At 38.1% G+C, this 11,342-nt stretch overlaps 1 protein-coding gene across 1 annotated transcript; it reads right to left on the bottom strand.

The window, feature by feature from the left end:
* Nucleotides 1–766: 766 nt before the first annotated feature.
* On the bottom strand, nt 767–8,173 carry LOC18446628 (tornado 1). The gene is made up of 3 exons (XM_088849595.1): nt 5,250–8,173; nt 3,471–4,681; nt 767–2,406 (listed from the first exon to the last, which is right to left on the bottom strand). Exons 1-3 carry the CDS (start codon nt 6,769–6,771, stop codon nt 1,009–1,011), a joined length of 4,131 nt encoding a protein of 1,376 aa, XP_088705721.1. The 5' UTR covers nt 6,772–8,173; the 3' UTR covers nt 767–1,008.
* Nucleotides 8,174–11,342: the final 3,169 nt, after the last annotated feature.

Here is an 11,342-nt window from a genome sequence, read left to right on the forward strand (position 1 = left end):
TTTTAATAACTAAAATATTCTTTTTACTTCATCACTTTCATTCCACGTTCTCTAAAAGCCCTCCACTCTTCTTTTCTAACCGTTGAAGTCTTATATACATGGAGGTAGGATTAGAGGTGCTTTGCACCGCATCCCCATCCATAGCCATGGAGGTAGGGTTAGAGGTGCCTTGCACCGCATCCCTATCCATAGCCTTGCAAGGGATACCCTAATTATCTATTGTAAAGTCATTTTGCTCCATCACTTCTCTCGATTGCTTTCTTTCTCTACATTGCTATTAATTCATAAATGCTACTAATTCATTCGTGCAGTAAGGTTTGGCATTGCTTATGATGCTTTAAAGGTGTGGATTTACTTGATCTCTACAAGCCGACCTATTGGTGAGTTCGTTCCATATTTATATTTGTCCATCTTGGTGTGTTTGATGACCATAATAGAGCATGAAATAGACGATAATAAATTGTGAATTTGAATATATATTTGAGAAACTTTTATTATAGATATATACTTATGATTCTTACGTGATTGGGGTGATTTTCATGTGAAGTATTTGATAATATATTCAAGTAAGGTTTAAAGTGAGATCTTGATCTAAATCTCATCATATCGTAACAGTTGGAGTGGGCCAAATTATGCTCAACCGTCAAATAAGCAGAGCATAGGATTGGGGTTATTCCTATTCAAGAAGGCGACGGCATTATGCATGAAGCTATATCAAATTGAGTGGAGCAGTGAAATGGGCTTATTCATCAAAACAGAATGTAAATTTGCACTGATGTCCTTCTCAGATATATGTAATAATGAACATTTTGGCACACAAGATATTAGGGACCAACACTCTTAAGGCCATCAGCGTAGACAATATAAATAACGAACACTTATAGGGACATCTTGTGCAACAGTTTAGCAAAGGCAGTAATGGAAAACAAACACTTATAGGGACATACTTGGTTATGGTACTACATGTGCTCACCACATAGAGTTACCAGATGAGTTGTTTAGGCCAACCTAAACAGGCACCTCTACAATATCATAACCCCTTACTTCCATATGCCTCCTACATATCCAAGCAATCCTCCCATCATCTCTATACCTCACTCTCCACAACCCAAACTTCTCCCCTATCTCCTTCCCCCCTAAACACCCCTGACTCCTCAACAAGTCCACCACCCACTGTCTCACGGCCCTCGTATCGCCATTAATATCCCTCCTTTCCCTTCTTGCTCCCATCGCAGCCATCCCCACTGCCCCTGCAGCAAGGGCAGCTGCTCCAGTGCCCCCGCCACCACCAAGTGCCGAACCCGTGATCATATGCGCAACCTCTTTGCTTAAGTCAGGTATCATTTCCCCTAACCCTGCTGCAAAATGAGCACCAATTTTTAACGCAAAGGTCAACAGTTTCATGAATCCTGAGAGGTAGGGTACTAAGGCTTGGATTGTCTGACTGTCAACTCGAAGGAGGTCACACCCAGGCTGCCCGTCCACTACGTGCATCTCACGACGGAACTCGCAGAAGAAATGCAGTCGCAGACGGGTCATTCCAGCAAAGAGCGAAGTCACTAGCCGCTTCGTGTATCTGTTTCCATTGCCTATGGCTTCTACTATATAGAAGAGTTGTGGCACCTTGCGCTCCTCTAGGTTGGCACTGTAGTTCACGAGGCTGTCTATTTTCCGGCCCAGCTCTGTGAGTATCCGGTGTTCGTAGTATCTGAGCCCTTGGATCTCTGTCTTGATGTCTCTGATCTCTTGTTCAATCACCTTCAGCCTTTGTAGCACTGCCTCCACCCCCTTTGCTATGCCTGAAATAGTTGGATCCACGGATTCATCGCGGCCCTCTTGGATGTTTTTTTCTGGAGGGGGGGGCTTATTTTCATCTGGAATTTCAAGTTCGAGAGCTAAGTTATGAAGGTCATGATACCTAGTTTGCAAGACCTGTCGAAAATCCTCATCAGAAAGAAGGTCTCTGGCGAAATCAAAGCCGGAACTCAAAACAACTCTGCTATTTTCCGAGACAGAGCTCCATGTATGTTGGTAACTATACAAGTTATCAGCTGGTACAGTGAGGAGGGTTTGTTTGAGCTGGTTTAAGGGGAAATACTGAGTTTTTCTATATCTTGGAGGGGTGAGGTCTGTAATGCACTGCGTCCTTATCACACTTTCTCTAAGAATTACACCATGGGAGAGCTTGTGGATGCTGGGGATTATGAGTTGCTGCATGATCCTTAAGATTTCAGAAGTGGACTTGGTGGAGCAGGCTAGGATGTCTACAAAGTGGGCTAGGGGGCCACCGAGCTCGACTCTGATGTTCACGCCGTCGATGGCTATGGAGATTAGGTATTTCTCGAGATTGTAATCTGCGCTTTGTGCCTGGCTGTTTATTCCCATGATCTTGTTGTGGAGGTGGACCTGGTTTTAGAATATAAACAGAGAAGGTGGCGATGTCATTACATGAAAGACAGGCCATTTCTTTCACCCCATGATCCTAGTGATCATGTGAAACCTATGGTCATGAGCTTCATCATTGTCCAGGTTTGGATGGTGCTGGAGAGAGACTGGGCCCTGCTATAGAATAAAATGACTTGGACGATGAGTCCCACTCTTCCCTCCCGCACAATCTGATCAGTTGATTGGATGGTGATGACACTCGTGATCATAGATTTTATATGATCATGATGGTGGTACCATATAATTTCTCTAAGCTCTAAAGATAAAGAAGAGGCAATAAGAGGGGAAAAAAAGGAAGTACTTTAACGATGTTATGAAGTATCCACTGTATGACACTGCACGACAATAGGGTGCGGTTTGTATAAAGTTGGACCTTTAAAAAATCCATGACTATATGATTAGGCTATTTTAGTGGAAAAGGATGCGTTTTAAAACCCGATGATTTTTAATCTAGATTGCTAATATAAATTGGAATCGCACTCGGCCGAATCAGTTCTAGGATATTAGAGGCCCTAGTTAGGTTCTCCCCAAGACCCCACCTCTTATATATATATATATAAATTTTTTTTTTTAAATTTGTCTAATATTTCAACTTAAATCCTTACCCCATAAACCTTTTTTTTTTTTTTATTTAATTTATATATACTAAATTAAATTCAAACTATTATTCTAACGACCAAACATGGATTTGTGGGTGAATAACTCGTCCTCCCACTAATCCAAAATTTAAAACACTCGGAAAAAGAAGGAACGAGACGTTTGGAACAAAAAGTCCGACTACCAAAGTATAGAAGAGCATAATCTAGAGCAACATTTGTAAATCATTGTCGAATCAAGGGACGGAAGGTGATGTCTTGTTTTAGTGGGACCCAGAATTTGGGTTGTACTTTTAAAGTGTGTTGTCTCTGTCAACCACCGACCATCACACCATTGGATGGTGATGGTGATGGTGATGGTGTTGAGAGTCTTTGAACTTGAAAATGTGCAACAAGAGAGAGAGAGAGAGAGAGAGGAGATCGAATTACCTGCAACCGAGGGAAAAAGGCAGGAGTGAGAAACATGTGCCTTGACTCATCACACTCCAAATGCCTTCCAACAAAGACACTCTCCGGTGAAACAAAAGGCCATCTCTGCAACTTCCCCCTCCCTTCCTCTAGCATAGCAGGAATTAACAATGGAGAATTCAAATCTCCAGCCACTTGCTCATAACAGAGCTCCAATTTTAGCATCATTCTCACTAAATCACTCACCCCAATTGAAGGAATTTGACCCACCAAAATTTTCTCCAACTCTTTTCTAGTTATGAACCCACTGTTACTTACTGCGCTCTGAGTTTTCCCGCCAAACCTCACCAATTTTCCAATCACTTCGCTAGAAAACCAAGAGCAATCCAAAATTAGGACACCCAATTCATCGAATGTGATTATCTCTCCCAAATTATGGAGAGAGAGAGCCATGGTTCGACGCTTGGCCTCAATTCTCTCTCTGTCGCCATGCCTTGATCGGATTCTGAGTGATGGGATTCTTTTTTGGCATAATTCGGAGAATTCAGGCCATCTAATCACAGGTTTTCTATTGTTTTCCGATCTCCACCATGACAAGGCATCAAGCAAATCGTAACAGAGTTCATATAGATGCGGGGCTCTCTCAATTACAGTTTTGCTTGTCTTCCTCAAGTGTTTTGCAAGCCTGGAAATGGAGCCTGAGGACCTTGCATCCACGGTAAAAGCAATGGGGTAAAGTTCCAAGAAGTTCTTGAACTTCTCTCTAAGTTTGTGAAATAAATTGGGTATGAACTCTGATGAAGATTGAGTGATTTTATCAGAGTGGGTAAGGATTACGGTGACATTTGGCAGAAGAGCTTGGGTTTCTGGTTCTGATCTTCTCCTTGAGTTTGAGACTATGAATCTAAGCCAATAGAGCAAATCCTCTTCTATCTCTTGTGGGGTTTTTTTCTCTGTGTTGTTGGGTTTTCTAAAATGGTTCGAGACAATGAAGAAGAAGGATGGGCTACTAGAGCTCGGAAACATGAGGTCATGGAAAGCATGGAACTCGGGCTGGCCCGGAACATCCCATATCGATATATCTGAATCATCATCTTTGAAAGTTTTTATCTTTACTCCCTCTGTTCTTGTGATTTGATCTATTGAGTTTGCTAGTGTTTTGATCTGATCCAAATATGGAAGCTTGGAGCCTGTGAACGCACTGACCATAGAGTTGCAGAGGGTGGTCTTACCTGTGAAAATGAAAATGAACCATTGAAATGTTAGTGACTTAGTGTGGTAGTGGAAAAAAATTAGGTGATATTCTCAGCTCTTTCTAGTGGATAAAAATTAGGTGATATTCTCAGCTTTTTTTCTCTTTGACAAATAAATTGTTTTCTCTCACTATCGTTTTCCTGCAAGTTCCTAATGCAGTTGTCTTTAATTACTGGGTGATGGTTTCAGTCTTTTTTTTTTTTTTTTTGTCTTTTGTCTTTCAAAGAAATGGGTTTTCTCTGCTGTCTTTAAATTGGACGTTCTAAATGCAAAAGGTATTTGGTAGAAGGGGGAGAATAGGTTCTGCAATTTCTGTTCTGATGAAATAGATTTTTCTTCTTTCTCACTCTTTACTTGCAAATTCTTGGTATAATTGTATTCAGTAGGAACTAGAGGATGGTGAATGCAATTTTCCTGTTGAAGGAATAGCATTCTTGTCTCCGTCACTTTCCTGAAATTCTTAATGCAATAGCAATTTATAAAAACTGGGCCGATGGTTTCTTCAATTTTTTCTTTAGAAATAGAATTTCTGATTCTATCTCTTACCTGCGAACTCTTGTCCAAAGAGGAAGACCCTGCAACTCTTAGGCTTTGTCATTGGCATGTCATGGAGAAGACCCACCTCTGATTCTATCCTTCCATTCTGGCCAAGCTTCTTATAGATGGCCTCGGTTTTTCCATAGCTCTGTAATGGAGTCCCTGATAGATCAATGTCTTCAATCCATGGATTGACCTCCAAAGTATCCATGATCGCCTGAAACAGCGACTCTCCCTCTACCCCTCTGCAACCTCTCAAAGACAAGCATTTCAGTGTTGTGTTCCTTTCTAATGCCCTGAAAGCCCTGATAAAATCATGGCTTCTCAAGCTAGTGTCTTCACAAATACCCAATTTCACCAAGCTCTGATTTGTGGCCAACATTCGCAAAATTGCAGCCATTCCTACCCTATTGATATTTGTTTTCTTACCTCCAAGAAACAAACATTTAAGAGAAAGATTAGCCTGGTTCTGTGTAGCAGAAAACCGGCTCAATGGGCATAGCAGATGCTCAATCCCTATACCACCATAGATATTACCCTCAAGAATTAATGTCTCTAAACTCTGGTTCATGAAAAGCCCGGCTGCTATATACACAACCCCTTTATCTTTCAATCTGGTTTTTGATAGATTAATATGTTTAAGGCTCCTGTTTTCTTCCAAAACATTTCGAAACTCCTTTGCCCACTTTGACTTCAGTTGAATTCCAGTTAGGTCAAGTGACCGAACTGTTGAATTATAGCCTAAAGCTCCAGCCACTCTACAAGAACCAGAGAGATTTAGCCTGTAAATTCTCAGAGCACTGTTCTCTGGTATGAACTCCACTACCTTCGTGTTTTTCTCTCTATTCTCTCTGTTCCAAACATGGAGTTCAATCAATCTATTTCGAGCTAGCACAGCTGAAATCAATGGAGTTGCAGTGAGAGATTGGGAATCAAGAATTATGAGAAGTTTAAGGGTAGAATTCACCTCTATCATCTTTGACAGCTCTTCTGCTCCTTTGGACCCAATCGAATCATCCCATATCTGCAATTCTTCCAAGCTTTCATTCCTCTTCAAAGAAGAAGCAAGCATTGTTGCTCCTGTGCATCCAATTCGTGACTCTGAGAATATAATCTCTTTCAACCCACGGCTCTCTCCCAACATCTCTGAAAATTTCGATAACCATTCAGAGTCCAGAGAGTTTCTATGGAACACAAGCTGCCTCAGTGTTGAGGGTGGCTCCAATAGTTTACAGAGACTGTTGAGTTGCTCAGGAGTTTCCCATTGAACCCAATGAAACTCCATGGTTTTTAGAGCACTATTCTGTGTTTTCTTTCTTGGTGATGATAAGGCTGATAGAAGCAGAGAGAAATGATTGTGGCTTTCTCTCTCATCTGATATGTTAATGGTCAATGAGGTTTCTGTTTCTTGATAGCAATTAGAAGTGGTTTGGCAGTGATAGAAAGAGATCGTCTGTAAATTCAGGTTTTCTGAATTTTGGAGAGCTTGAATTGCCCATTCAATGTTCTTGAAGTTGCTCCTTGAGGCCATGATTTCTGTTGGCTCAAGCTATAGTTGCAGGCCCACGTATCTTGGCTGTAACAATTAACTTCTAATTGTTGACTCTCAGGCTATTCTTGATGATAGAAACAGGTTCTCTCTCTCTCTCTCTCTCTCTCTCTCTCTCTCTCTCCTGTAACCAAGTTACAGAGAAAATCATATGTGGCTTTTTAGTTTCTTTAATCTGGATGACAAATTTGTTTCTGCAAAGTTGGTCATTAATGAATTATTGCTAGTTTATGAGACAAGATGTAATGCCTCTCTGTTTCACACCATTAGCTGTTGTAGAGTTTCAAGGTTTGGCCATAAAACGTGCCCATTAAAACAGGAAAAGGTGAGAACATAATAATGTCTTGAGCCTGTTTTCTTTTGGATAACAGTAGAAAGTTTGATTTAACTTTACTTTATTGTGATATAAAACACCCCAAAACTAAGACTTTGAAAGGAAGAAAGGCATCCAAGGAAAAACATGGCAAGAGAATTTTTCTTTTGGCTACTTTTTTTACATCGAATGGAATCTTTGTTGCTTTACAGCTTTGTGTTTACATTAGAAGAGAAGAAATTTTGGAGTAGTTCTAAAATCTTGCAAATACCAAAAGACCCATTCAGTTTCAAGTATAAAATATAGGGGAATTCTACAGTTTTCTAAAGAGAAAGCGACTGTTATGCACTGATTTGATTTTGTTGAAGTACCTTCCTTTCTTAACTGTATTTCTTTCTGTAAATGCCACTTTCTTGGTGTCTCTCATCTATGTTCTTGATAACCCTCTCCACCCCAAACATTTGCTTGTTGCGAGGGATTCCATGTTGACTAGAAAACAAGCTGTATTATGGTTCTCTGATAATCATAGTCATTTCAGAAATACTTTCAGCTGTGATGGCATTAGTAGAGCTCTTCCTGCTAATTGTGATCAAAACATGTAAAAGAAAACTTGATATGGTATTGAAGCACCTTTGTTTAGAATGGACGCAGCTCACATATGTCTAAAAAATTTGCTTGCTGTATTCATTTAGCAGTGATTCTAGAACAATCAACACCTCATTTTAAATTTCTCTTCCACTAATCAGCAAAGTACCATGCAAGCGTGAAGAATACAAGTATTTACAAGTTTGCTCTCACAAGCCCTAAAAAAGGTTTTTTCTCACCCTAGAATGCCTACCTGAGGACTAAAGAAAGCTCACCAAGGAAAAATTGATAGATCTTCTTGCACAACTCGAAATTTACCGAGTAACATGTTTTACCAAATTACATCTTTAGATGCATAAATAAGTGACATACACAGCCTCTACAGAAGACATAGCCACTATAACATCTAACTTCGATAACCAACTAACTACAGAACCTCCAAAAGAAAAACATACCCGATAGTTGACCTTCTTGAATCAAAGTTCCCTGCAAAATGAGCATCAATGTGACATGCAAATTTCAAATTCATTCCACTATCACAATAGCATTATTCCCTTTAAAAAAATGGCAAATCCACTTCACAACAGTCTAGTAATCATGGTCAGGATTTACCATGTATTTGCACATAACTCACATATTTGTACTGTGAGGCATAATGCTGACCATAATAAACATGAGGCTCCCTACTAATGATGAATATGGTACTTGAGATGTTTATGTCTTCTCTGCTTCAGTGCTAGGATATTGTTTTATAGACAACTTCATATTACAAGAAATGGCGTTCTAACTAGTTTCGTATTCCACATATTAAAACACCACCGAACCCTCAACATAACTATTTTTTAGCTAACAATATTTTTATGTTCATTATGTATTTAAGAACACTTATTCCAAGAATTCGATCAATAGCTCCCAAACATTCATCTCAAATTCTCTACTCAATTGAACTTAAATATTGTAATATTCTCTTTATTTTATCCTGCAACAATCACACCATAGACATACAATATCATGATAATAAAGCCTTCATCATCATAACCACTAAAATAGACACAATTGTTAGCTTCACATCTACGAAATTTAAAGCTCCATGAAAGAATCAAATTGTATAATTGATTTTCTTTTCAAATATATTTCAACCCATACAACAATTTCTTGAGCCTACAACTAGATTCTCTTTTCCTTCCTCAATAAATCCGTCGGGTTGAGTCATAAAAATTTCTTTTTTTAAATCACCATATAAGAAAATAGTTTTCACATCTAATTGTTCTGACTCTAAATCAAGAACAACAATCGTAGTCAAAGAAACATTAATAGTGGTCAAACATAAAATAGGAGAGAAAAATCAACATCAATACCCGACTCTTGAGCATAAACTTTACCATTCATCAACATCATGGACCCCTTCTTTTTCAAGACCTATCTACAACCAGTTGCATTTTAGCCATCTAGCAATTTGATAAGGTCTCGTATTTTTTTTTCACTTCTTCCATAGATGCTCTCCTTTGAATGTTTTCATCGACCACACGAGTTATGATAAGAAACTTGCCCACATGACTCATGATAAGAAACTGGCCCATTTTTTCTGTTGGGTAAGCAAAAGACATTACGTAGTTATTAAGCCTCATAGAAGGAATTTTAGGTCTTTGGAATTTTCTCAATTCAAAAGTTTTTAAATATTTGATGCTCTTGCCTTTCGAATTTTCTACCAAGGCCTTGAAATTTAAGTCATTTGGTTTCTTTTTTAGCATACAAATCCACACCTTTCTCAAAAAATCATGAATAGAAATGACAAAATAGAAGCGACATTAGGTGATTCTTATGTGTCTGAATGAATCAATTTCAGAAAAAAAAATAGTCTTAGTGTTGGATAAAGCAAAGTATAATTTATTTTTTTAAACAAGCATGATGCATAGAAATCAAAATTGAGAGATCTTAAACCAAGGAAAAGATCCTTATCAAGATGTACCTTGAGTCCATAGCTGCTCATGTGGCCTAAACGCATATGGGATGTCATGATGGAGCTTATATCTGCAGTATTGGCCTCTCTTAAAACTGTATCTCTAACAAGTCATATAACTTGCCTGTTAACTCTCATTTTGTAACCACTAATGTTCCTTTAGAAATTTTTCAGGAATCTATTACCACTAATAAACTTGAAACTTGCTCATCAAATTTTTCTAAAGATGAGAGACTCCTAAGACTTGGAACATATCTAAAACCTAGAAAAATGTACATGTAATCCCATTGAGCCATTAGTTTCTATGAAACAATACCTCTATTACATGATTGATATTTATAAAACCATTCCCATATGAAGTCATGTGAAATGATACACATGAATTAAGTAGCCAATGAGGCAAAATTCCATCGCAATTTTTATACGAAACTTCTCCACCTTCAAAGAATATTTCTTCTAATAGATTTTCTTGCGATTTACTTGAACTCTGCTTCTCATTAAGACCGGATTTAAGAGCTTCCTGGTTTTCTGTTTCTGTCTTACAATATTTCTTTACATGACTTAAACTTCAACACTTCACTTTCTTACACCTTCTTGACTTGGATCTTGATTGAACTCTTTTTGTACGTCTTTTTGTTGATCTACCACATGCTAAAAATTCATTCTCGGAGGAATTTTAACTAGACATTCGCTTAGACTCCTATGTAGGAAGTGTTGAAACAACATAATCAAGAGACTCTGCACTACTAAGATTCTAGTGACATCGATATACTAATCAGGGTATTAAACTTCTTTAGTTGCCTTTTAAAGGGAGCATCGTCAGTCATCTTAAGATTATAAAGTTGCCAATCAAGAAAAATATTAGCTGGAAGATACTTTCATAAGTATTTTTCAGTTTGTTCCATAAATCCTTTGTCAATTTTTTTAAGGAGACATTGAATAAAATGTTCATATTTACATGCACGCGATGCTGGTGCAAGATTCTATCTCTATATTTGCATGCATTGATTTTTTCTCTCTACAAATACCTTTTTATAAAGAAGAAAAGACCCACATGAAGCCTCTTCTTTTCACCTTTTCTAGTTCTAAGTTGCTTCTATCATTCTAGGATTTAGTTTCTTATAAAATGGCAACTTTTATATAAAATTAGGAAAGATGTGCATGAGTTCAAGGAAACATTGACTTCTCGCTAATGCTATAGAGTTTCAGATTTCTCTGAAGAGACTCAGTGTCTATTAATCAATATGAATATATAAGCTTATGTTATATAGTCAAATATATATAACAATAATAAAAATAAATCGCAAGCACCTATTCTATACCCAAACTTACCATAAAATACAAGATATTATACCGTTCACATATATACTGACTATAATATACACTGTAACAATCCTAAAATTTCAAAAAAAAAAAAAAAAAGGGAGAAATGATGCTTTTAATAGGTGATAGTCTGATTGAGTATGATAGTCCTTGGGGACCATCACTATTTTCAAAACTTTTACTTTGGTTTAACTTTTGCTTTGCCTGACTTTGCCTCCTGCTGCTTGCAGCTGGCAACGTCCTTTAGCGGACGTGGTTTTTGTACGATAAAAGCAGACTTTTAACGCGACACCTCAGGTATGAGGTAGAGCGTAATAAAATAATATAATAATACGTTATAAGAATTTAAATAGGGGATGTGAGCACTCCCAC

The sequence above is a fragment of the Amborella trichopoda genome, chromosome 10 (assembly GCF_054954075.1).
Source record: "Amborella trichopoda isolate Santa Cruz 75 chromosome 10, AtrichopodaSantaCruz75HAP2 v2.0, whole genome shotgun sequence".
NCBI classification, from domain to species: domain Eukaryota; kingdom Viridiplantae; phylum Streptophyta; class Magnoliopsida; order Amborellales; family Amborellaceae; genus Amborella; species Amborella trichopoda.

Excerpts from the sequence above, each read along its gene's own strand:
- LOC18446628 (XM_088849595.1), bottom strand. The coding sequence starts at position 6,771 with ATGGCCTCAAGGAGCAACTTCAAGAACATTGAATGGGCAATTCAAGCT. Across the intron at positions 4,682-5,249 it reads CTTTGGACAAGAGTTCGCAG|GTAAGACCACCCTCTGCAAC; the intron begins GTAAGAGATAGA and ends TCATTTTCACAG. Across the intron at positions 2,407-3,470 it reads CCTTTTTCCCTCGGTTGCAG|GTCCACCTCCACAACAAGAT; the intron begins GTAATTCGATCT and ends TTCTAAAACCAG.